This window comes from Notothenia rossii (genome assembly GCF_949606895.1).
Source record: "Notothenia rossii genome assembly, chromosome: 3".
NCBI classification, from domain to species: domain Eukaryota; kingdom Metazoa; phylum Chordata; class Actinopteri; order Perciformes; family Nototheniidae; genus Notothenia; species Notothenia rossii.
In genome coordinates this window covers 79,165,850-79,193,328 of record NC_136901.1, presented here as the reverse complement: position 1 = coordinate 79,193,328, position 27,479 = coordinate 79,165,850, and the positions used below count along the sequence as shown (strand labels likewise).

The 27,479-nt window shown below is 40.4% G+C and overlaps 2 protein-coding genes across 2 annotated transcripts; one reads left to right on the top strand and one right to left on the bottom strand.

Annotated features, from left to right (window-relative positions):
• Window positions 1-319: 319 nt before the first annotated feature.
• cfl1 (cofilin 1) lies at window positions 320-5,969 on the top strand. The gene is made up of 4 exons (XM_079670688.1): window positions 320-452; window positions 4,106-4,416; window positions 4,510-4,586; window positions 5,013-5,969. The coding sequence occupies exons 1-4, from the start codon at window positions 450-452 to the stop codon at window positions 5,123-5,125; spliced, it is 504 nt and encodes a 167-aa protein (XP_079526814.1). The 5' UTR covers window positions 320-449; the 3' UTR covers window positions 5,126-5,969.
• An 892-nt stretch (window positions 5,970-6,861) lies between these two features.
• On the bottom strand, window positions 6,862-12,748 carry prss23 (serine protease 23). Its single transcript, XM_079669701.1, has 2 exons — window positions 11,848-12,748; window positions 6,862-9,334 (listed from the first exon to the last, which is right to left on the bottom strand). Exon 2 carries the CDS (start codon window positions 9,322-9,324, stop codon window positions 8,197-8,199), a length of 1,128 nt encoding a protein of 375 aa, XP_079525827.1. The 5' UTR covers window positions 9,325-9,334; window positions 11,848-12,748; the 3' UTR covers window positions 6,862-8,196.
• Window positions 12,749-27,479: the final 14,731 nt, after the last annotated feature.

The window sequence follows — 27,479 nt, the reverse complement described above, 5'->3', positions numbered from 1 at the left end:
TTATAGATAAATTGAGAAGAAAACAGGCTTAAAATATTATTTATCTCATACGATTTTCGGTTGTGTAATGTTCAATACAAGTGGCAAAGAAAATATAAAAATGTATCTGAGAATTTCTTGGAGGGATTATTGATGATTAGCTATATTTCCTGTTTATTAGTGTATGTCATATACTGAACTGAAGTAAATAAATAATAATAATAAATAATTAAGCACTCCTTGTGTTATCACATGTAGCAAAATAGCAATTCATCAGTAAACACGTAGCAGCAAAAAACCCCGCCGGACAACCAGGGGTAACAGACATGCGCTCCTGCTCCTGCTCGTGCACTTTGCTCGGGCTTATAAGCGCGTTCACGTTGGGTATCCAGTGTGTGAGCGAGACCGACGATTCATCATCACAGTCCATTCAGTTTCCAGAGTGACGCTGACCTACTCAGAGCTTCACCATGGTAGGTTCAACTGCGTCTTCATCTCTCTTTATGTACTATAGGAGCTTATACTGATCAATATAGATGTATTCTCTAGATATGACGATGGTTGTGTTTATGTTTCTTATTTAATTTTTAGATGATGGTTTTGGGTTTAGCATCAAACGTAGGAAGCCGGTTCTGTGCCGCATGAACTGCTGCTAGCGCTGGGGCTAGGCAGGAACAAGAGGCGGTGCGAGAGGCTTGACCGCCAACAAAGCTTTCATACAGCCGGGAAGAGCTGCCTTTTAACACTCTGTTGATTTTAATCCGCATTAGTTTATTGATGAGCGTGTTAAAACACCGGAAATATGGAAACATTTCCAAAACAACTGGCGCCATTTCATCTCTCCGTGTTCCACGGACACAAAGCGGCCGGGGCCTGCTCTGTGTTAACGGCTCACCGTTGTCATGACGCTGGTCTCGGTGTCTCCTGCATCATGTTTCCGTAACTTCACCTCCTCGAGGCTTCCTCTCAGAGCCGAGCTGGCAGGTGCAGCTGCGCCCCGGGGCTAACATAGCTAACGGTATTGTTAGCTGAACTAGCTGCGTTAGCAGAGGCAGAGAATGACACCCATTATGGCTGGCGGTGTCTGAGATTTTCTTGTTCTTTGTCTGTACACGGCTCTCTAGTCAACATGTTTTTTTAGAAGCTGCTTGCTTGCTTGCTTCACATTAGCTCAGCATTCGCCCACAATGACACTACATGGGTCATTTTTAGGTTTAGGGCTGAGATGCTGTGTGACAGTTAATGTGTGAATTGACAAACGTTTGAGCAGAGCTTTGCCTTATATAGCAAGCTAGCGCACACACGTGCGTGTGCTGCATTCATGGCCCCACCCTGAATTTGGTGCAAAGACCATTTTGTTCGCTGATGTATTTTTAAGGGATCTGCCATAACTTTTAACTTCCTGCTGTATCCATGTAAGATGTTGTCCATGTATCTATAAGGATGTAATACATATTTGACAGAATTGTGTCCATTATGTAAGGGCAGTTGGGCAGTGTTGGATCCAGTAGCTGAAGCTAACGGGCCGCTGTCTGTAGATCTTCATGGTCGGTATTGCGCATCTTATTTTAGTTGCGCATCTAATTTGTACAGTAGTTAAATACACACTGTACGCCTGTCACTTCAATAAACTGCCTACCAAGAAGAAAACACAAACTGATTCAAATATTCTTTCAAACAAAACCATTAAACGTTCATTTATGGTATTGCAACAAAAACATAAGAAATTAATTGTGACGAACACCTGTTAATGTATTCATTTATTGTTAACAATCAGCTATCGCTATTTCCTTTTTTAAATTAATTTCATTATGCATTATAATAACCTGAACACTTTCCCTGTCAGTGCTATATATTTCTACTTTCATTTGTTCGCACTTGTATACATGTGAAAGAAAGTTAATGAAAATGTATAACATTGTACAAAAGAGGTTCAAATCCAAAAATGCGTGCCCTTATTTCATATCAATAGTCATACTGGAAAAGAGAGAGGATATATAGAAATAAATCACAATTCATCTAAGTGTGTATGTTTTGGAATAACTGTTATGTAGAGAAGGATGTACGTTCTTCCAAAGAATGTCTCCTACAATACAGTTATAAAATAAACCATTTATCAGGCCTTTTTGTTTTCTGGTTAAAATGGCTCCTATGAGGCCTATAATCCTAACTTGTCTAAAGGAATTCTAGACTTGGATTGCGACTGTTTTATATTCACTTGAACCTTGACTTGTAAAGAAAAGTATTGGTTAAGATTAGATAAGGCTGGATCTTAGTGACCGTGACTATGGGGAAATTATCTCGCTGCTACATCAACCGAAATAAACACATGCTAAACAATTGTGGGAAATTATGCCAAAGCTAGGCTGTAGGAAGTAAAAAGCTTAAGTATTTTGAATCTACAAATTGTTGTGTACAGGAAAAAGAGGGCTGCAAATCATATGATCATAATGATTCCTCAGCATCCCCCCCCCCCCCCCCCCATGGAGGAGTGCTGCGTGTCATGTGATGTCTCGAATGCAGACCGTATAGACATTTGTAAACCTCAGCACATATTTTAGAGACAGACTTGGATATTTCTCATATCTTTGTTGCTGTTATTTCAAAGTATAACTTGTTTTATTGATGGAGTGTGATTAAGGAAGTGTGTAAGGTTGTTTGCTAGTTAATTATTACTCGGAAATGCCCTGTTATCTCATCCTTTTACGCCCTGAGCAAACAGTGTCGGTCTGTGCTGCTCTGCAGTTGTGTTCCTTTTCCGTCTTTCCTGTCTCGTTATTTCCTTTTCATTGTCTTGTGTTTCCATTGACACGTTGCTGGTAGATGGCCGTTTTCTTCTCCTGAGACTGCATTTCTCTCTGTGATGAAGTGCGTTAAACAAAGTCAGAAGACCTGAGTGAGTTACGGAGCAGATGTGACTCTGCGATGTGACTTGTATTTTATATTTCTACAGAAGAGCCTTTGTTTGAAACCAGCCCTGCTGCTTAAAGCCTTAATTCCTGACCTCACCCACATGGTCATCTTCCTGGGAGAGATACAAGACTGTTCCCTCTGAAAGAACTTGCGTAATGTTTTTATACTTGCCGGTCACAGTTACAGACACTTGGACACACCTGTGAGCTGGACTTGCTTAGTATTCATATTCAAAATGGACTTTGGCCTTGCAGTTCACGACACAATCTGTGAATCAGTCCAGTATTCCTTCAGGCTGACCTTAAATAAGGATGTACAGGCTATAATGACAGTCGGACAATACAATCATTTTCAGATGACATCACGTCTTGACTCTTCTATCACCTTGTTATGGCCAAACCTTTTTTTTTTTCTAATGAATCGTATTTATTAGTTGACCTCGTTAGGAGTTTTCCTGCCGTGCGTGTGTGAGAGTCACATGACGCCCTCTCAGGCCTTTCTTCAGCCTGATGTCTGTATTTACTGTAATGAAGTCGTCCCTTGTCTGTTAAACACAATGTCAACTGTTTCCTCCTTCAGGCAAAAACTATTTCTGAAAGTAGGGCTGGAATTCACTAACAAATGCTTTCATTAACAATTGGTCTCTCAATTTAAATGACATTTGACCTAGTTTATTTTCACATGACTAGGAACCAGCCAACATTTGAAAAGCTGTGTCATTGTTTGATGATATGGAACTTAAAAGTGTAATGTCCATTTAATGTAAAACATTTTATATTTAGATAATATTTGAACATATTCTATGTGGTTAGTCTCCTTCGTCCTTATATAAAAGGTGATTTCATATTTTCTTTCATTCAATCTTATTTTCAAATCAAAAATACATTTAAGAGGTCGAGAATGAAGCATTGAAACTGGTGCTTACAAAAGGTAAAAAGACAAATTGGTAAAATAATAAAAACCTAAAGAAAAAATGCAGCAATAAAACATTTAAGTAAATTAAAGGACAACCAGAAGAGTTGTAAGAATGACATTTAAAGGAAAACCTATGATTCTTGCTGTGTAGCTCGTAAACACTTTGTGTGGTTTGCTATTTTTGAAAACATCCACCTGAAATCACCTGTAGCTCTGACCTCAGTGTCACAAATGGCCGCTGCCCTGGCGAAATGTAAATGCATTAACTTGAGGTAACTGATTGTTCTTCTCTCCGCAGGCCTCCGGTGTGAAAGTCACAGATGAAGTTATCGCCATCTTCAACGACATGAAGGTCCGTAAGGCTCAGGCGAACGAGGAAGAGAAGAGGAAGAGGAAGAAGGCCATTCTGTTCTGCATGAGCAAGGACCTGAAGAACATTGTCCTGGATGAAGGCAAAGAGATCCTGCTGGGAGACTTGGGCACCACCGTCACCGACCCCTACCAGCACTTTGTGAAGATGCTGCCCCCAGACGACTGCCGCTACGCCCTGTACGACGCCACCTACGAGACCAAAGAAACCAAGAAGGAGGATCTGGTCTTCATCTTCTGGTGAGGGCTGCCTTTATCAGATATTACAGTATGTATGTATGTCCATCATTTAAACAACATTTGGCTTTAATAATGTTTCTCCATCCAACGCAGGGCTCCAGAGAGTGCCCCTCTGAAGAGCAAGATGATCTATGCCAGCTCAAAAGACGCTATCAAGAGAAAGTTTGAAGGTAAACAACCGTTTACTGTATAGTTTGAGGATAAGGAAATGTCTCAATCTATATCACATAAACCATGATGATGATGTATTACTCACCTGCGCCTATCAAACAACATTAGGAACTTTGTTGATTATTATTTTAGCTTATTTAATGAATGTCTATTGTAGGGCAGCAACAATATAATAATCAGCCTAAGAATAAAGTTCTTGTTTTTGGGGGGATTTAGAAAATTCCCCGGATTATTACAATCTGTATTTCATTTGCATGATGGAACATTTATCTGTTCTTTATGCGTTTTTCCTTTTTATGATTTAGCTTACTTTATCATCTATTGACGCAAACCTTGTTTATTAAAAGTGAAAATGCAGATAGATTTGATCATTTCTCAGAACACTCTGAAACATTGTCATTCTCACACTTCTTCTTGTATTTCAGGTATTAAGCACGAGTGGCAGGTGAACGGTTTGGAAGATCTGAAGGACCGGCAAGCTCTGGCAGAGAAGCTCGGAGGCTCGTCAGTAATCAGCCTAGAAGGAGCCCCTATTTAAATATCCCCCCCTCTCTCTCCTCTCTTGCTTCGATTGAGGCCTTTCAGACGCATCTGTTGGGTTTAGCAGTTCATTCCAGTGTGGTATGGTGAAGGGCAGAAACGGCACTATTTGCGGGACTCTGGGTGGGATATTGTGGGCGGGCTTTGGGTCAAGTGACAGTAAACAAAAAAACACAAAATTCCACAAATGACTGTCATTCCAGTTCACGCAACATAAAGAATATGAACAAAACACACAAAAGGAACACAATTAAGATGCAACAGAGGAAGGAGGATGACGTTAAAACTTAAATACACATATTGTTCATGTTCAGGGTTCTGTTATTATTTTCTGGGTTCCATTTGAATGATTGCAGAGAAAGGGACAGACAATAACCTTAGTTTTCCAACCATTCAGTCCTGACAAATAATCGTTCCAACTACATTCTTTTTGCCAAACTTCTAGTTAAGTTTTGTAAGTGTGTGTAGTTGAGACTAGTTGTAGTATGAACTAATCACAAGTTGTATCAAAAACCTTCTCTGGGGGAAACACGGTTAAATATATATATTTTTGCGTTTTGTTATTCCATTTTGTTTGTTTTTGAACATGCAAATTCAAAATTTGAGTGATTCCTTTTTATTTCCAGTTCAGGTTCAATATCATGGCATTTGATGTAGTTAACAGACAACATTCCTTGTACTTGTTGAAGCGGGGATCTCCTTGAATTAAAATTGTTGGTGTTATGAAGGCCTGATGGGGAGCGATGTGTAAATGGAAGACCAGCGGTCTAAGTTTAGACTGAAAAGTGAATGGTGGGTGTTTTGTATCGTCTCCTTATCTCTAATAAAAAGCACTAAACTACCGACTTGTTTTGGTCTTTTCAACTTGTTGTGTTTTGCATGTTTTATGTCACTGTTTTTAGTCACATTTCTGTTTCTTATCTTTACTGTCATCATGATTGTGGTGGATGGCTTTCAATGAAAAGTCTTATATTTCAATCACTCCTTCGTTTACTTCCGGAACTTAATCACATCATGTAAAACTCGTGCATCTATTGGCCAGCGCTCCAGCACGTTGTATGTGATAGGCTAAGGGGCGGGACAATCACATCGGAGCCGACCAGCTAACCAGAGCAGACTGGGCTCTGGTTTCAGACAGAGGGGGAAAAGAGGTGCTTAAATACAGACAGTGGCCGTTTCGCAATGTCGAGTAAAGCTGCTGCAGAGCCACTATTCAAGTATATTACGTCGATTGGCGCCCAAGGAATGTTTAAATGCCCAGCATTCGGCGCCACTCGATGACGTAGTATACTTGAACTAATGGCTCTGCAGCAGCTTATCTCTAATGAGAAACGGTCACTAATATGAGGGAAATAAATAGCTTTTTGAACCTTAAAGCAGGTAAACATGTCACAGAGGCACAAATATGAAACTTAATATGTGACTATCTTAAGTAATATAATCAGCTCACCAAAATAGTGCTGCAAAAATGTTCATTATAAACCTTCATCTATTTTATATCCTAAATGTAGAATTGAACAATTTGCTTTGTAAAACCCTAAAATAATAAATTATTAAATATTTAGAAATGCCTGGGGAAACTGGACCCATTCAATTTTTGTATTTTTCAACAAAAAAAATGTGACTACCTCCCTGCTGTTCCGCTCCTTTGATGCTGCAGTACTTGTTCTGACCGCAGGAAGGCGCCACAACATCACGCCTGAAACCTCAAAGTCAAGACTACTGACACAAACATTGTTATAAATCTCTTTTTATTAAAATATATCAAGCATTTTTCAAAAAAATAAAATGAACACTGTCTCTCAGAAGAGCGTACTGTCTGCTGAAAGGACAGGAAGCATCACTGAAGTTTTTACTTTGTATTATTATTCTATGTGTATAATGTAATGTTAAGTTTGTATGCACTATGCAGACCAAAGGGATAAACGAAATGATCCTTAAAGAGCTTTTAAAATGCTAATAGAATTTCCCCAAAGTCAAAACAGAGAGCAGGAAAGATTTAAAGTCAAATGTCAGTAGATTAGATCATCCACACAGTAGGAGAGTAATCCTATGCTACTGACACACCGCCACGCCAGCAAAAGTGTTTTTTTCCTCTTATAAAAAGTGGCTTGTGTTAATACTGAGGAAACACTGACTGTTATTAATCTGACTGTGGGTGAAGGGTGAAGACATGAAAAGACGCCGTAGTGATGATCTCAAAGGCAGATTCGTTTAATAGACCCGGAGGTTACATGGGGCAAATTAAATAGAGGGAAATAACTTGATGGAGGCGATCCAAACGTAAAGTCTGTATGGATTTAATGGTGTGATACATAACATCTCCATATTCAAATCTCTTTATATGACTAAACCTGTGTTACATGTGTTGCTGAGTTGTGTTCTTATATTTCCAACACTTTTCAAACCTAGAGAAATCTGTCATTTGAATCAAGGTAACGGTTTCATGCCACCTGTGTGCATGCGTCAGCTTCTAGTGGTTTGCCAGAATAAATTAATTAATCCTAAATTCACTTTTCATCAAGTTTTAAGCCACATATAACTACTTTACACCTTTAACTCATCTGTCATTTTCAACAATATATTTTGACTAGATGAAGGTTTTTAGTCTTCGGCCCTTAGGACATAAAATGATGTGATAAACAGATCAAACGTTAGTAGCAGCCAAGCAGCGTTTGAGAAACAATGATTTTTAGATTTATGAAGTGCTTTTACTGGTTTTAATGACCAAGCCTGTTTGTTTTGGAGAGAAAGAGACCACTGTGGGTAATTCTGCTCCTGGTAAAAAACTACTCAAACATGAAAAATGAAGGAACCCTCACTGGAAGAAGCTAACGCAAAGCCGGCAATGCTGTTTAAGATATCAACTCCCATGATCCCACACTACTCCGCGATGACACCCAACTCTGTCTTATGTTATGGTTTTTAATTGAGAGACCCTCTAGTGGCAGACATGTACACATTGTCCTATTTCACTCTTTTTTTCTTCAGGCAAAATAAACCCTTTCACCCTGTTATGTTTTGCTTTTTGGAGTTTCTCATGCTATTCTGTCAAAACCTCTTCGTCCTTTAGTCCTGGGCACAGTCTAATCTGTTACCGTGCACCCAGTAACAGATCTGAGCAAACTTCAGAGGAGTGATGCGCACGGCCACATTGTAATCCCGACTCTCCCCATTTATCTCCAGCCACTGGTGTCCGGAGAAGATGCCGATGACCTTCCTCTCCCACCGCTCTAAACTGTTGTCCCACACTCTGCCATAAACTCCTGACCCGCTGGCCCCCGGTCGGGCGTCACAGTGCTGGTATATCAGGTCGCTGGACTCCTGTTCCACGGGACAGAATCTGTACACCAGCTGCCCAGATCTGTCACTGTCGAAGCCAGAGAAGTGGATGCGGTGCCCTGCCAGGTCGTCAGAGTCGGGGGCCACCGAGAGGCGCATGAAGGGCCGTCGGTGAGGCCAACGCAGCTCCAGCAGAGCATAGTCAAAGTCCATGCTGACCTCCTGAGGGCCCTGGATCCAGCCCTTTGGCACACGGGTACGCTTCACCCTCGCCCAGCGCACCAGAGGCCTCTTGGAGGACGTGACTTTGCTGCCATTGATGTTTGGAGGTAACAGGAATCCCACCCTGAGCTTTCGTGCCCCCTTCACATAATCCTTCCCATCATGCACACAGTGTGCAGCAGTGAGGACGTGCTGCTGAGACACGAGGACGCCAGTGCAGCCGGTGGAGATCCGCACGGCTGTGGAGAAAGGGTAATCCAGCAGGAAGTTGTCCCCTTGGATGTTGAAACGTCCGTCGGCTCCGTAGATCTGCCGCCTCACACGTTTGTGCCTGGGCTTCACTCTTGCTCTTGGTCTTGGAGTTTGAGTGAAGGGATTACCCTCAAACTCCTCATCATCGCCCTCCACATCCACAGTGGTGAGGGTGCGGGAGCCGTCTGCGTACAGCGTCTCAAAGGCCAGTTTCTCAGAGAGCTGCTCCTTCTGGGCCTCCTGCTTTCCTCTGTGGAAACAGCTGGAGTTGCAGTGAGTGGTGAAGTCCAGCTGAGTGTGAGCGCTGAAGTGAGAGCGGAGGAGAGGCGTCGGTACGTGGGGGACGAGCGTGGGGACGTGGACGGGCGGGGGGTGCAGGAGGCAGAGGGTGAGGGGGAGGAAGAGCAGGTGAGTCAGCAGGAGGGAGATCTGGCTCATCATGGTGAAAACACTGCAACGACAGAAAATAACCACAGGTGAGAAAACACAGCGTCTGGGATTTGGCGAGCTCTACACTTCCAGATCGCAACCAACTGAATAACCCCTCCCTTTACAACAGTGCGATAACGAGCATTGGGCCCTCTTAACGGTCAAACTACTTTGTAACACATTTCAGGAGGCTGCTGGCAAGACCAAGATTCATGGCAGGGAATAGTCCATCAGATGGCAGTAATGCAATACCTGGCGACCGTCATAAAACTAAATACAAGTTAAAACCACTTATTTTATCCTTCAGTGTTCTTGTGTAGTAATGATTATTATTTATGAATTCATTGTTAGTTGTCAAATCAGTCGCAAGTATTGGCGTCAAGGCTTAATGCTAAAACATGAACAAGACATTTTTGGCAGATAGAAATATCCCTTTACATGCATTCTTACTGCTTTCATTCACACTAACACAGGATTTTCCCAAGCACACTACAAAGTCTCGAGTGCTCCAAGAGTATCGATCCCTGCTCCCATTCACACATGACACCATGCATACAGTGTTCCTGAACATTTCATGTATGCACTACATGTGTGAAAGGGACTTTTGATTGCATGAATTCCTACATGTATGTCGAGATAACAACTGTGGAAAACATTCTCAAACAAGGCGTCTTGCAAACACTTATCCCTCATAAATCTGGACTCTCTCAAAGTTGAATGTTGATTGTAAATCTCAGCAGTGATTTGTGAGGTCAGCTTGCAAAATCTAATGTTGCAATGCACGTCTGAGTTTGGTGTGGCGAGGCAACAATGAACCGCTTGTTCCTGCAATATAGATTAACAGGAAGACAGGATTTCAGCCTCGTGAAAACAAACAAGCTTTTTAGTGAAAAAGTTACTGACAAATTCCAAAGCAGGAAAAGGAAAAAGTTAAATACCAGAGACAGTAAAGTGGTCACAGACATAGCTGAGAAGCAGACGCTCTGAAAGGGAAAATAACTGCAGCGTGTCATTATTTAATCAAAAAGAAAACATGACGATGTATTTTCCTTGCTTATCTGCATTATTGACTGCATACATAAGAGTTTCAGACTGAGCAAGAGGTCGGGAGGTTACACTAAAAACCCTCCAGTCTTGTATGTGTTAAAGCTCAGAGGTGGGATGTGGTTCACCATCAAACATTAACTACTTCACAGTGTGCACGGGGCTTTCAGAGCAGATTAGCAGCAGCAAGGAGATACTTGATCCCCTCTAAAGGCAGTGGGCCTGGAGGCACTCATGGCAGGAAGAGAGCAGGTGTGTAAAAAGTGAAAAGAAACAAGTCGAGGCACGGCGGTAAAACAGAGGATTATTCCTAACAAAGAGCAGGGTGGGGCTGGTACACACACCTAGTGCTGCTTCTTAAATCCCTACAAAGCAGAGAAGTTACTTCTGTAAGCAGGGAAACTACGCACTGACATCAATGTTGACGTGTCAGATGCTTGACAGTCGTGGCAGACAGAGGATCTTAAGTGGTAAATTGGCCCGTAAAGAAGTGGTAAGCTGGGATAAAAGCCTGTAGTTCAATTTAAAGTAATGTATATGTATCACTTTCAAACAGGCTGTTCTAAAACGTATGCAAAGCCTTGGAATTACTGTGTTTTGAGAACGTGTTTCAGTGTTTAAACACATTGTTTAGACAACATTTCCAAGCTCTTCTTGAGGTTTTAGAGGCTCATTCTCCTGGAAACAAAAGGGAAATCATCCAGACGACAACCCTGTGCAAAAGTGACAACACCTAAATAGAATGTTATTTTTGACCGCTGTAACCTGGAGAAATGTACTTTAAAGTATTGCATATTCATCCTTTCACAGTCATTATACTGCAAATAATAGAAGGTGAAAATAAATAAGACATGTACTTTGTCAGGTATCCAGAAACACTCCAGTTTGAGGGTCTGAAGCATAGGTCTGAAGCCTATGGGCTCCCTGTTCAGCACCGAAATGTGATCTAATCCTGTCTGACATAATGTATGCAGAAGAGTCAAATGAAGTTCAGCACCCTCTCATATCTGTCATGCAACAAAGGAGCACAAGATCTCTGTCAGAACTGGGAACTGGGAAGATGATTATAGGAATGTTTTGGACCATGAAACAGTATGGACACACCTGACACCACATACAGATATTCCTAATTTAATAATGATATATATAAAGTAAACGTTTTGGTAGAGCAACACATGAAGATCAAAGTGCTGTACAGTAAGGTATTGCATTAAATCACATGAAAATAGACATATTTATGAAAATATAAACTAGGATATTATCTACTTTATATTTAATCTCTGACAATCATTACACCCTCACTTTTGGATTTAAATGAACCTTTCACCTGGCAGCACAATGCTTTAAAAGTCCTTACTTTAATTTGTGGAAACCCCTGTAAATATAACACAGGTGGTCTGTCCCACATTTTAGGCACTTAAGCGAAGACAGGACAGGAGAAAAGGGACCCTCTGACTTTTGTCAAATAAAATACTAAATGTAATCCATTACCTCCTGACTAGAGATCGATGATCCGTGTTTACATCCCTCTCAGGTTTTCCTCCCCATCAGACGGGTCCCTCAGAATCAGTCCCAAGGTTTTCCCTCATCCTCTCCGGTGACAGGCAGGTATTTTCTCCGGGTTAGTGCTCCAGAAATTCTTTCTCGTTGATAAGTGAAGCGCCAGGCTGCTTCTGAGTCGCTCTGGATGTCCGGCAGCGACAGCCCTTCTTCTGAAAGCTGCCAGCTCAAACACAGAGACACAAATAAAAGTGTCCCATCTGAAAATAAGTGTTTACCCTCTCTCTGCCTCACGGTCCTGACGCCCCGCCTCCCCGCTGCTGAGGGGGGAGGAGAGGGGGAGATACAGTATTGACATAAACCTTCAAACACAGTTTTTTCCACACTTTAATTGAGTTCTTTTAAACATATAACACGTAACAAGTACAGAAAGAGGGATATAGCAATCATGTTTGTGCTACATGAGCTAGCTAGGCTAAACTGGTTTGGTTTTATCTACACTTTGACTTTGATATGACTATTAACATTTGTATGACTTTTAGTGAAGGTGTAAGAAGTAGGCTACTCAGATGTTAAGTAAAAGTATAGTACTAGACAAGATGTGCCCAGTACGTCGACCGCGGTCGACCGGTCGACCGCGGGGGCAATGCTGGTAGATCGCGAGTCATTCATAAAAATAAAAAAAATCCAGCTCCGTTAAAATAGACAAAACAGGTTTTGATCCCTCCTCCCTTGGCCTCCCTGCCACTTAATTCAGGAGTTGACTTGATTGACAGAAAAAGCGACCTATTGCTTTCCAGTCTGTTAACCCAGAATGCAAAGCGATACAAAATCAGTCAAGTGCCGGGAGAGACAAACAACAAAATGAGTGCGGGAACGAGCAAAAAGCTAAAGACATACCACTTCCACACAGAATGGGAGGGAGAATCTTTTTGGTGATGTCACATTCAAAGGTTATTTGCCTTATTTGTAAAGCAAGCGTCGCTCTGCCAAAGAAAGGTAACGTGGAGAAGCATTATCGGAGTGTTCACAAGGCATATGACAGCGACTTCCCTCCGAGTAGCGAGTTGAGAAAGAGAAAGGTCATGTATTATTGCTACACAAACATTATCTCTTAGTCTTAGTGTCGCCAACTCGTTTCTAACATGCAAAAAGACAAACAAATGCGTCTATGGTCGGTGTATTTTCTATCTTTCCAATCCAGAAGAGATCTCTCTCTCCCCCGTCTGTTTGCAAGGGGGCGGGGCAGTTTACACACACGCATCTGCTACATGCAGCAACACACGGAGGAGATGGTGGAGAGAAGCGCTCCAAGGTGTGGTTACATGTTACCCGTCTTGAGGTGGACAATGCTCGTCACCAAAAGTGTTTAGCATGTAAGGGCGGTAACACGAGCAATTTGTCTAAACATTTAGCAAAAGTGCACCACATTCAGACGGAGGAATGCACAGGGTTCGACTATCTTTCTAGTAGCTCTGTGGCCCCATCCACGAGTAACGTTTCCACGTCAGGTGTTATGTATGCTAGCAGCAACACACGGAGTTAACTACATTATACAAACATGGGTTAATGATTAGAGGTAACTGAGTTATTTATTTTGTTAAAGTTTCAGCTATTCTGTTTCCATTTCTGTCATAAGATTATTTAATAAGATTTGTTAAAACATTGTTGTTTCTTTTGATGTGAAATATTATTTATTTAATTCAAATAAAAAGCAATGTTAATTTTGTTCACAATTTGTTAAGTTAATTTAATAATATATGTATTTTTGAATCAAGTTTTCATCTTTATTGTCTTCATTGTTAGTTTCCACATGCCTAAAACAACCTCAAACTAAATCTAAAAGTTGATGGCTAAATAAGAGCGTTTGAGAAATTGTGCAAGGCACACAGTAGTAGTCCGAATAGTCGATTAATCGTTTCATTAATCTATAGATTAATCGATAATCAAATTAGTCGTTTGTTGCAGCCCTATTGTAGTTATCCCATGTAAAAATAAAACGTGTTATTCAGCAACCCTTGCAATTTGGGATTTTATTTTTGGTTGGTAGACCTCGGTTAGCTGGTCATTTCAAAAGTAGCTCACCAGCCAAAAAAGTGTGGGCACCCCTGAAGTGTATGAATACTCTGTTAAAAGTTAAAGTCCTGCATTCAAAGTAACTCAACTAAAAGTACAAAAGTATGAGCATCAATATATAGGCCTACTTAAAGTACCAAAAGTAAAAGTACTCATTATCCAGATTGGTCCATTTCAGAATAATATATATTACATATTTGGATTATAATTATTGATGCATTAAAGTGTTTCTCAAAGCTGGTAAAGGTGCAGCTAGTTTTAATTACTTTGTTTACTGCAGGGTAGCTTGTGAATTTACTCCAGCTGTAACTAAAGTCTTATTCAAGTGTTGATTATTTTTGACATCATAAAGTAAATTATTTAGTTACTTCCAACCTCTGCAATAGAGTAAGGAAGTGGTTAGGTTTTATCAACACTATGACTTTGTTATGACTATTAACTCTTTTATGATTTTGTAGGCATACTATACTTATCTTATACTTATTTAACTTACTTATATTAGTGAAGATTATGCTAAAAGTATTAATATTATATACAAAATATTTTGATAGAGGACCACTTTAGTTTTTTTCAAAAGCATCCATGTCATGTGACCCAGTGACTCGCACATTCATACCAGAAATTGTAACTTCACTGGACAAGTATAGTTTTAGATTTTGGTGCTTCTTTCTATTTTCTTTGAATATTTTTATGAACAAATCAGCAGTTTTTTTTGTTCAAAACTGTTGGTCCTTTTTGTCAGTAGGTTCCATATCATATGACGTAATGACTCATAATCCTTACAGTATTGCCACACTTGGCAAGTAGGACACACATTTTTTAGAAGCCATTGAAGTAATTAGACTTGTGTCCTACTTTTCCAGTGTAGCAATACAATGCTACATTGATTAGAAGTTATTGGGTCATATGACAGAAGCTATTACAGAAAAAACTGCAGAATTTCCATTAAGATGTTCATATGAAAATTAAGCAATAATTTGAGACATTATCAATAAAACCATTTGCATAAGAATATTCATATAAAATAAAAGAGGTACTCAACCCTGATTAAAATGAGTGTGTCCTACTTGTCCAGTGTAGTACGATGTTGCAAAGATCTGAACTCATATAGGGCAACATGACATAGAAGCTAGTGACAACATCTAGACATTTTTCAGGAAAGAAACTCCTGAATTTAATTAATTTAGAATTCATCCCATTCTATTACGCTATCTCTCAGGAAATGCGTTGATGGAATTTCTTCAAACCTGGCCCAAACGTTCACGTGGAATGAGGAAAAAAAGAATTACAAATGGGTGATCAAAGGTCCTTGATCAAGAATTCACTCACTAAAGATAACAATTTCACAGAAATGTCTAAGGTGATCAAATACAAATGTTTTAGACAGACAACTACAAGGCAGTATTTCTAGTTTACGACATACTGTGACATATCTTCTTGCATACGAACAACGACATTTTTGCACAACACACCATAAAATATTATTGTTACGACACACTATACTAAGACATTTGCTTTAAAGACTTTGCCATATAAAAACATCTTTCTGTCAAACTGAAATTATTCAACAGAAATGGAAAAAGGTTGCACTTTTTTAAGGCATTAGTTAGTCAACATTGTTAGTTTAGCTGGTTTATGGCATTACAGTGAAAACAAATGCAGTCAATCATCATGACTGCTGACTGTCATTATTTCCTAACTCACAAGGGTTTAAGCTTTTGATACTTTCATTTGTAGCCCACAGCTACACCCAAGCAAGATAAGACTTGTAGCTCACATTAGAGTATTGTAATCATTATCTGTGCCAACAGCAGTGATAGATAGCAGTCCGGATGCTCAGAGATGGCAGCTGGCAGGCAGAGCACTGTTGAGGCTTGTAGGCAGCAGTGCTCACCTCGCCCTCTTCTGCCTGACCTTGATCTCCAAGAGGTCTTTCCTGTCTCTGGGATGTGGAATTTGGGAAGCCGTGCAGCGACGCTCCCACACGGGTTTGGTGCAGCTTCAGGGGTGCTGAAACAGAGCTCCCAGTCACAAAGACAGTGCTTTCAGGACTGCTGAGGAATCTCCCAACAAGGACACAAGTTAGGCTGTCGGCACAATGCTGCTGCTGTTTGTCCTCGGAGCAAATATCACCCCAGAGGATTCACCTACCAAACCTGCTCCTTGTCCTCTGTAATAAGATCTTTAGCTGTAAATGTTCCTGTAGCGTGACCAGTGCAGTGCTGACAGATTAGGTGTAAGGTATATTCCCACAGAAATATGGAGGGAACTCATCTGTGGATGGTAGCAGGCCAGTGAGGTGTGAATGTGTGACTCTGTAAGCATGCTACGTATGATGCTATCACTGCCTCCAGGAGAGCGCGAGCACAAGAGCTTTCCTGTGTGTGTGTGTGTGTGTGTGTGTGTGTGTGTGTGTGTGTGTGTGTGTGTGGAAATGCGGAAACCTATGAAACTTGACTACTGTTTCTCTGTGGATTCTTCACTTTCCGTTCGCTCTTCCTCTCCAGAAAAACAGTTTTGATTGGTATGTTTTCCAGCACTGTCACATTAAACAGACAGATGATACTTATTAAAGGATAGTTTAAGATTTTGGGAAACATTTTTTCGTTTTTTGCCAAGAGGGAGTTGAGAAGATTGATTCCACTCATTTTTGTAGTTGAGTAAAGTTGGAACGATATTTGCAGATTCAGATTTCACGGATCAATAACTCATGAACAAAACGTTGTTCAGACACAAAGTACGTCTCCTAAGTACCGTGGTAAGGTTGACAACGAACTACAATCACATTTTGATCAAAAAATGCCAATACGTGCTGTCCTCCAAACTGGACACATTACATTGGTCTCTATCTGCAGCCGGAGAAGAAATGAGTGCTCAGGGACCGTCTGCAAAGTGCAACTCCGAAAAAAGTGAAAACAATAATATTCAATAACGTTACTATTATACAGTTCCTACCAAACTCACTACACACATCAATAGTCTCCTGTTGGTCATACTACAGCAGAGAGTTTTGAAGAATATCTTTTGGAATAATTTTGGTGAATATTTATTAAATCACAGCTGCCTGCAGGAGAGAGGAGAACCATTTCATAGTTTGGCTGCAGCACGTTGATTGGCTGCTGGAGAATGAGGTGAAATGTAATAGGTTAAAGAGAACACCTGATGAGCTGATTATATGCAGCTGTGGAGTGAATATATATACCTAGTCTTCCTGAAAGAACTTGCGCTGAGCTTCATTTAAATCTTGAAAAAAAAGATAAACACAAATTTAAATTGCCCCACAAATAATAAATAAACACATTAGCCATATTACCATGGGAAATGGGGACACAGCAAATAAATGCTGCCATCACATCAAAGTTAGAGACCTTTGCATATTTAAAACCAGTGCCAAATATGTAAAATCTGTAAAGTTTTTGTAAAACTACAGAAACAAACTCAATGGCCACCAATCTGCAGATCACATATCTATTTTACAAAAGATGTAACAAAGATGTTTACACTGCCGAGTCATTATTTCAAACAGTATGAACACATTTAACGCAGAATGCTTGCTCATTCATTTGTTTCCCTCGACCACGATGGTTGCCATCTTATGGTCAGATCCTGGACCGGTCACTGATGAAGGCTATATTCATGTCCTTTTGAAGCACATTAAATAATAGGTTAGCGCATAAGAGATAAGGAATTAGTTAACTGCATACTTTTTAAACTGTCACTCTTAGCTAATTCAGAGCCATTATTACCAGCTGCTAAAGCAACGCTGGTATTGTTTTCACCTATTGAGTCTGCATGTGTGTGTCATCATGGCAATGTGGTCCTGAAGACACAGAGAGGTGGTTTCGAGTACTTTGCCCAGTACTTTGCCCAGTGCAAGTTTTAGTGTATCTTCTCATCTTTTTTGCAGGTTCCATACAATATTTGAACTGGTTAAGTGAAGAGCAGAAGCCACTTTTCAAATTGTACACAATCCTTTTCCCATGCCATTGCTGTCAACACCTATCCACGCTGAACGTTGCCAAGATATTATTGATTGGGGTGTGGCCAAAAGTGCAATATGCTTCAAAATGTAACTGACAGAGAGCAGTGCTTTTGTCCTGTGTTTACAGTGTTACACTGTGCCCATGGATTTTATTTTATTTCAAGATATTTAATTACATCGCTGAACTCCTTGAAAAGGTCCTCTTCTTTTTCTCCAAGGTACACGACAAGGCAGCGGATGGCTATAGTTCTCTGCGTACTTCAATTGTATTGTGCTATTTTTGAAAAAGGAAAAAAAGAGAAATTACCTAAATTAATATATTCTGAATGGGTGACTGTCAACAACTTGCATTTTGTGGGGGCTACAAGCCTCACAAACGAGCACACATCCTAAAGGTTATGCTTTTGTTTACATCAGACATACACATTGATTTGAAACAGCTTTATTTTTGCTAGATTGAGTGCACACAATCTTGCTTAAAATATATATTGTTAATTGTGTTGGGTGTAAACCCATTGTCAGTGTTTTACAGCTCACCTTGCTCCTGGCAAAAGGCTGAGCTTCTTCTTCTTCTTCTTTTCTTTAATGGCGAATCACTTCCACTTGGAGCATATATCGCCACCTACTGTTTAGTTATTAAATGTTCATACTAAATCCTTGTCCTCAGACCAGTGCTTTTCAAAAAGGCTGAGCTGATGGAAAACACCTGCCTTTATAGATGTGTCAGCTAATTGGACTACACCATTCTTCTCAAACCCTGAGGGGTGTTTAAAGGGGCCACTCCATTTAAGCCACCCCTTTTTAGAGCTTCTTCCCCCTGCATGCGACAATGGACTGGCCAGTAGGGCTATACGTTCCTGCAGTGTGGAGATGACAGGGGTATGTGAGTTGCTCTTGGACAGAGAAGCACACAGGATGTCACCCATTTTTGTGATGTTTTGTTTATCCCTTAAATGCTAAATTGTGTCTGTTTTCATCTACACCTTTTTGTTTAAACCTACTTGATTTTATTACCCATCCTAAAATTGTACATAAATTGGGTAAATAAAATCCTTATTTTTGCACCTCAACCTGCATTCCGGATTTTTGCGTACCCTGGTCCTTCACACATTTCAATGACAACTCTAAATAACGATCCTACCTCAAGAAGCATGTCCTTGATCTGCTTCACCGAGATTCATTTTTAATAAAAAGCGATATCACAATAGTAACCAAAGTATTTTTACTCTCACAGTAGCCTCTACTACTTTGTATCCTCTCACATAACTATTCACAGTTCAAAGGCTGCTAATTTTGGTCAAACAGCAATTTGCCTATAGGCTACAGTGCAGCAAGTATCTATTTGAATGACAAAATATGACACTCACCTTAAAATGTCCTTTGTGTAGTATTTCTATTTGTCTTAACTGTCGGAACTTGTCCAGGCATGTTAAGTGGGAGTGGACTTGAAATCCTTAACTCAAGGCGTAGAACAATTAAGTTATCAAGCCAATTGCATTACTTACTACAACTGGAATTTTGTTTTAAATGAATTAACGCAGAAATCAGAGTTCAAATTACACACAATATTAAGTTGATGTAATTACCAACATTATTACGTCAACACAACTTATAAATTAATTTTTGCAACTTAAAATGTTTATCTAAATCAATTAACTCTCATTTTCATCTTGCAACCGTGCATTTAATTAAGTGGAGGTGAAAGGTCGCCTGAATTCGTTTTTAGAGTGTGTTTAAGTGGTAGTTTATCTTTATTCATGTAGCCTTATGCTTAGTGTACACTGGTTAATCTACTCAGGAATGCATATTTTGATGATTTATTATCAGTGATCGGCTTCTCAAAATGAACATATCTAAATAAAATATATGCAGATAGTTCTACTTCCAGATCAGCACCTCATCACAATCCTTGGTGTGTATTAAAATTGTATTTTATATTATATTTATATACTTTGCTTGGGGGAAACAGGAAGTCAGCGTGCCAGTCCGCCTCAGAGATCACTTCAGACTTCCAGTGGTCCGAAGTGAGATAGTACGGAAAGATACTCACAACAAACTCCTGTAGTGGTAGCAAATCTGACCTTAATATGGATTTCAGTTGAACTTAGTAAGTGCTAATTATTATTAATTAATTGTCATAATTATAATGATGACTTACAGGATTTATTTTAGATTTTTCCTGTGGCGCAAACAGGCAAGTACCCGACGTTACAGCAAAAGCTCTGTTCACTTAATGTACTGTAGCTGTGGCGGGAGTTTGTCATTGTGTGTTCTGTTCTTTCATATTTTTATTTTTTTATTTTCCATCTTACTTCATTTAGTTTTGTAATACAAACCAGATTATCAGGTTTAAAAGCGCTGGTAGCAACCAGCATGCATGCAAAACATGCAAACATTTTTCTAAAACATAATATTTGATTCGATACTCATTAATGTTGAAATATACTCAAGTAGTGGAATTTAGCTTTTTTTCTTTTTTTTGCACAAATAAATATAAAAATGAAAGTATTCAAACCGATTGTGATTGTGAAATATAGAATTACAGAAAATATATATAAGCAAAATATCTCTAAGCAAAAGTCCCTGCAGCAAAACCAATATAATCCGTGCTGTATCTGCAGTATTGTTTCTTAATGTTCTGGCAGCAGCTAGAGTCCGAGCCATGCTGATTGTGTAGACTAGGGGTGTCAAACTCAATTTCATCGCGGGCCACATTAACGTTATGGTTGCATTCAAAGGGCCGGTTGTAACTTTAAGACTATATAAAAATACATATATAAATATTATTTAAACATTATATTACATTATTGCCTCTGCATTGGATTATTTTCGGATAGGGTAATAACTTCATAATTAACTACGTCTGAAAGAAGAAGTCTTTTCAGTGAGAATGTCACAAAATTATTTAAAAAGAAAAGCCAAATTCTGGAGAAAAAAAAAGGAAGTGACACTTTGAAAAAAAAGTAACATTTTGAAAAAAAGGCAAATTCGGAGAAAAAGGCAACTACTAAGAAAAAGGCATATTTTGAAGAAAAAAAAGTAAAATTCTGAGAAAAATGTCAAATGCATTGTGGGACATGTAGTTGATTGACAACGTGCTTCTGTAAATCGGCCAGTAACCGTATAATAAGCATATCATATTCTTTGCAAGCTCTTGAGGGGCCACAGAAAATGAAGTCACGGGCCGGATTTGGCTCCCGGGCCTTGAGTTTGTAACACGAGACAGAGCTCTGTGCAGTGAGGGGGAAATTAAGGGGCTTTCTGTTTAGGGTCTGGGCCCTTATTTGAAAGCTTCGGATGGCCTATCTGGGGGGTTTCACATATCTATATTATGTTTTTTAGGATTGTGCATTTATTTATAATGCAGGAAAAAACCAGCGTACCTGGAAAAACCCAACTTTAGCTTATTTTACAATCCATTAGATTAAATTAGATATTTCTTTTCAATTACTTTCTAGGGGATTATTTCTTAAAACGTCTGAAAAAGGAAACCACTCTCTTTCTCATTCGCTGAAAAACATTTCGCCTCTTTGGTAATCCTGTGCGCGTTTTGTCGACATCGCCCTGATCAGTAGGTGTGATGGCGGCTGCAGCACCATCGTTGGAATTAGGTGTGGACTTGTTGTGTGTTGTGTCAGTATTGGACTTCTCTAGATTTGAATTGTGAGCAATGGAAGTCATGGGTTGCTCTTTCTGTGAGCTTTTCCTAAAAGATGTGACAGGAGGATCTTGACAGAAACCATCTGGCCGTGTGTCTGCATTACAGGAGATTTCAATGTCTTTCTCTCCACCACTCGAGTCAGTTTCATAATTATTGACAGGAACATCCGATGCATCAGAATGGTCCAGTCTGCAGATGGCCATCCACCTAACAGCATCTGTTACATAAGGCCTGCAGTCCAGGTCCTCCTCCAGGTGACCCATTGTTACAAAGCTGTGAGTCAGGGCTTGCTCGGGTGTGATTCGTGAGTTAGCATCCAGGTCAAATAACCGTTTAAGCAGTTGTACAAAGGCCATCCTGTCTTTCAACTCAACTCTGCCCTTTTCCTCTACGTAATCCTCAAATGCTTCATCCAAACTTGAATACTGGTCTAAAGCATGCTCTGAAATGTCAGACTCGACACCGGTTCGTTTCTTGTATTCCTCTGGCGTTTTAAATCTCCACTCTGGACTATTTTTCCGTTCCCTAATGAAGTACTTGGAGGAGAACTTTCCAGCATTTAACAAGTAGTCTCCTGGTTGGCCAATAAGATGGCAAATTACTTTCATAATACAGTATTTTGAGCCGTGAGCGAAGAGGTGAGCAGCAATAAACATCTCTGCAATAATACATCCCAGTGACCACATGTCTATGGCCTCAGAAATGGGGAGGCCCAAGTACACCTCTGGAGCTCTGTATGCTAGAGGTTGCTTTTCTGTTCCAATTTCTACTTCAGATGTTGGGATAGCCTCACCAAAGTCGATCAATTTAATCCTAAAGGGCTGATTCTGGTGGTTCACAAGCATGATGTTGTCATGTTTAAGGTCTGAATGAATGACGCCAATGCTCTTCAGGGCTTTGAATGCTACAAGTAGCTGCTGTGTGATTGGACGGATTTCATTAAGCGTATATGCTTTCTTTCTCTTTATCATAAAGTCAAAAAGGTTCTGATCCAAGATCTCAAATGCGAGGCAAGAAATGTCTCGGAAAAAGAAATTGTCAATACATCTTATAAGGTTGTTCTTTTCTGGGTCGAATTTCCTGATTTTTTCTAGCATTCTCACTTCTTCAACTTGATCTTCACTGTCTTTGTGAATCTTAATGGCTATAATCTCTGAGGTTTTTAGGTTGACACATTTTGCAACCTTGCCATATACTCCTTCTCCAATAAAGTCCAATACTCGATAGTCTGCAGACATGCTGGAGATTATGTCTTCTTTCTCTACCTGAAATGTTTCAGAATTGTTTGCAACATCCAGTGCATCGGAACGGTCCAGAGTGCAGATGCTTGACAAGCTACCTATTTCTTTTACAAAAGAGCTGCAGCCCAAGTCCTCGGACTTCTCTAGATTTGGATTGTGAGCAATGGAAGTCATGGGTTGCTCTTTCTGTGAGCTTTTCCCAAAAGATGTGACAGGAGGATCTTGACAGAAACCATCTGGCCGTGTGTCTGCATTACAGGAGATTTCTATGTCTTTCTCTCCACCACTCGAGTCAGTTTCATAATTATTGACAGGAACATCCGATGCATCAGAATGGTCCAGTCTGCAGATGGCCATCCACCTAACAGCATCTGTTACATAAGGCCTGCACTCCAGGTCCTCCTCCAGGTGACCCATTGTTACAAAGCTGTGAGTCAGGGCTTGCTCGGGTGTGATTCGTGAGTTAGCATCCAGGTCAAATAATCGTTTAAGCAGTTGTACAAAGGCCATCCTGTCTTTCAACTCAACTCTGCCCTTTTCCTCTACGTAATCCTCAAATGCTTCATCCAAACTTGAATACTGGTCTAAAGCATGCTCTGAAATGTCAGACTCGACACCGGTTCGTTTCTTGTATTCCTCTGGCGTTTTAAATCTCCACTCTGGACTATTTTTCCGTTCCCTAAGGAAGTACTTGGAGGAGAACTTTCCAGCATTTAACAAGTAGTCTCCTGGTTGGCCAATAAGATGGCAAATTACTTTCATAATACAGTATTTTGAGCCGTGAGCGAAGAGGTGAGTAGCAATAAACATCTCTGCAATAATACATCCCAGTGACCACATGTCTATGGCCTCAGAAATGGGGAGGCCCAAGTACACCTCTGGAGCTCTGTATGCTAGAGGTTGCTTTTCTGTTCCAATTTCTACTTCAGATGTTGGGATGGCCTCACCAAAGTCGATCAATTTAATCCTAAAGGGCTGATTCTGGTGGTTCACAAGCATGATGTTGTCATGTTTAAGGTCTGAATGAATGACGCCAATGCTCTTCAGGGCTTTGAATGCTACAAGTAGCTGCTGTGTGATTGGACGGATTTCATTAAGCGTATATGCTTTCTTTCTCTTTATCATAAAGTCAAAAAGGTTCTGATCCAAGATCTCAAATGCGAGGCAAGAAACGTCTCGGAAAAAGAAATTGTCAATACATCTTATAAGGTTGTTCTTTTCTGGGTCGAATTTCCTGATTTTTTCTAGCATTCTCACTTCTTCAACTTGATCTTCACTGTCTTTGTGAATCTTAATGGCTATAATCTCTGAGGTTTTTAGGTTGACACATTTTGCAACCTTGCCATATACTCCTTCTCCAATAAAGTCCAATACTCGATAGTCTGCAGACATGCTGGAGATTATGTCTTCTTTCTCTACCTGAAATGTTTCAGAATTGTTTGCAACATCCAGTGCATCGGAACGGTCCAGAGTGCAGATGCTTGACAAGCTACCTATTTCTTTTACAAAAGAGCTGCAGCCCAAGTCCTCGGACTTCTCTAGATTTGGATTTTGAGCAATGGAAGTCATGGGTTGCTCTTTCTGTGAGCTTTTCCCAAAAGATGTGACAGGAGGATCTTGACAGAAACCATCTGGCCGTGCGTCTGCATTACAGATGATTTCTATGTCTTTCTCTCCACCACTCGAGTCAGTTTCATAATTATTGACAGGAACATCCGATGCATCAGAATGGTCCAGTCTGCAGATGGCCATCCACCTAACAGCATCTGTTACATAAGGCCTGCACTCCAGGTCCTCCTCCAGGTGACCCATTGTTACAAAGCTGTGAGTCAGGGCTTGCTCGGGTGTGATTCGTGAGTTAGCATCCAGGTCAAATAATCGTTTAAGCAGTTGTACAAAGGCCATCCTGTCTTTCAACTCAACTCTGCCCTTTTCCTCTACGTAATCCTCAAATGCTTCATCCAAACTTGAATACTGGTCTAAAGCATGCTCTGAAATGTCAGACTCGACACCGGTTCGTTTCTTGTATTCCTCTGGCGTTTTAAATCTCCACTCTGGACTATTTTTCCGTTCCCTAAGGAAGTACTTGGAGGAGAACTTTCCAGCATTTAACAAGTAGTCTCCTGGTTGGCCAATAAGATGGCAAATTACTTTCATAATACAGTATTTTGAGCCGTGAGCGAAGAGGTGAGTAGCAATAAACATCTCTGCAATAATACATCCCAGTGACCACATGTCTATGGCCTCAGAAATGGGGAGGCCCAAGTACACCTCTGGAGCTCTGTATGCTAGAGGTTGCTTTTCTGTTCCAATTTCTACTTCAGATGTTGGGATGGCCTCACCAAAGTCGATCAATTTAATCCTAAAGGGCTGATTCTGGTGGTTCACAAGCATGATGTTGTCATGTTTAAGGTCTGAATGAATGACGCCAATGCTCTTCAGGGCTTTGAATGCTACAAGTAGCTGCTGTGTGATTGGACGGATTTCATTAAGCGTATATGCTTTCTTTCTCTTTATCATAAAGTCAAAAAGGTTCTGATCCAAGATCTCAAATGCGAGGCAAGAAACGTCTCGGAAAAAGAAATTGTCAATACATCTTATAAGGTTGTTCTTTTCTGGGTCGAATTTCCTGATTTTTTCTAGCATTCTCACTTCTTCAACTTGATCTTCACTGTCTTTGTGAATCTTAATGGCTATAATCTCTGAGGTTTTTAGGTTGACACATTTTGCAACCTTGCCATATACTCCTTCTCCAATAAAGTCCAATACTCGATAGTCTGCAGACATGCTGGAGATTATGTCTTCTTTCTCTACCTGAAATGTTTCAGAATTGTTTGCAACATCCAGTGCATCGGAACGGTCCAGAGTGCAGATGCTTGACAAGCTACCTATTTCTTTTACAAAAGAGCTGCAGCCCAAGTCCTCGGACTTCTCTAGATTTGGATTTTGAGCAATGGAAGTCATGGGTTGCTCTTTCTGTGAGCTTTTCCCAAAAGATGTGACAGGAGGATCTTGACAGAAACCATCTGGCCGTGCGTCTGCATTACAGATGATTTCTATGTCTTTCTCTCCACCACTCGAGTCAGTTTCATAATTATTGACAGGAACATCCGATGCATCAGAATGGTCCAGTCTGCAGATGGCCATCCACCTAACAGCATCTGTTACATAAGGCCTGCACTCCAGGTCCTCCTCCAGGTGACCCATTGTTACAAAGCTGTGAGTCAGGGCTTGCTCGGGTGTGATTCGTGAGTTAGGATCCAGGTCAAATAACCGTTTAAGCAGTTGTACAAAGGCCATCCTGTCTTTCAACTCAACTCTGCCCTTTTCCTCTACGTAATCCTCAAATGCTTCATCCAAACTTGAATACTGGTCTAAAGCATGCTCTGAAATGTCAGATTCGACACCCTTTCGTTTCTTGTATTCCTCTGGCGTTTTAAATCTCCACTCCGGACTATTTTTCCGTTCCCTAATGAAGTACTTGGAGGAGAACTTTCCAGCATTTAGCAAGTAGTCTCCTGGTTGGCCAATAAGATGGCAAATTACTTTCATAATACAGTATTTTGAGCCGTGAGCGAAGAGGTGAGCAAAAATATACATCCCTGCAATAATACATCCCAGTGACCACATGTCTATGGCCTCAGAAATGGGGAGGCCCAAGTACACCTCTGGAGCTCTGTATGCTAGAGGTTGCTTTTCTGTTCCAATTTCTACTTCAGATGTTGGGATGGCCTCACCAAAGTCGATCAATTTAATCCTAAAGGGCTGATTCTGGTGGTTCACAAGCATGATGTTGTCATGTTTAAGGTCTGAATGAATGACGCCAATGCTCTTCAGGGCTTTGAATGCTACAAGTAGCTGCTGTGTGATTGGACGGATTTCATTAAGCGTATATGCTTTCTTTCTCTTTATCATAAAGTCCAAAAGGTTCTGATCCAAGATCTCAAATGCGAGGCAAGATACGTCTCCGAAAAAGAAATTGTCAATACATCTTATAAGGTTGTTCTTCTCTGGGTCAAGTTTCCTGATTTTTTCTAGCATTCTCACTTCTTCAACTTGATCTTCACTGTCTTTGTGAATCTTAATGGCTATAATCTCTGAGGTTTTTAGGTTGACACATTTTGCAACCTTGCCATATACTCCTTCTCCAATAAAGTCCAATACTCGATAGTCTGCAGACATGCTGGAGATTATGTCTTCTTTCTCTACCTGAAATGTTTCAGAATTGTTGTTTGTGATAGGAGGATCTCGACAGAAACCATCTGGCCGTGCGTCTGCATTACCGGCATTAAAACGTCTGAAAAAGGAAACCACTCTCTTTCTCATTCGCTGAAAAACATTTCGCCTCTTTGGTAATCCTGTGCGCGTTTTGTCGACATCGCCCTGATCAGTAGGTGTGATGGCGGCTGCAGCACCATTGTTGGAATTAGGTGTGGACTTGTTGTGTGTTGTGTCAATATTGGACTTCTCTAGATATGAATTGTGAGCAATGGAAGTCATGGGTTGCTCTTTCTGTGAGCTTTTCCTAAAAGATGTGACAGGAGGATCTTGACAGAAATCATCTGGCCGTGCGTCTGCATTACAGGAGATTTCCATGTCTTTCTCTCCACCACTCGAGTCAGTTTCGTAATTATTGACAGGAACATCCGATGCGTCAGAATGG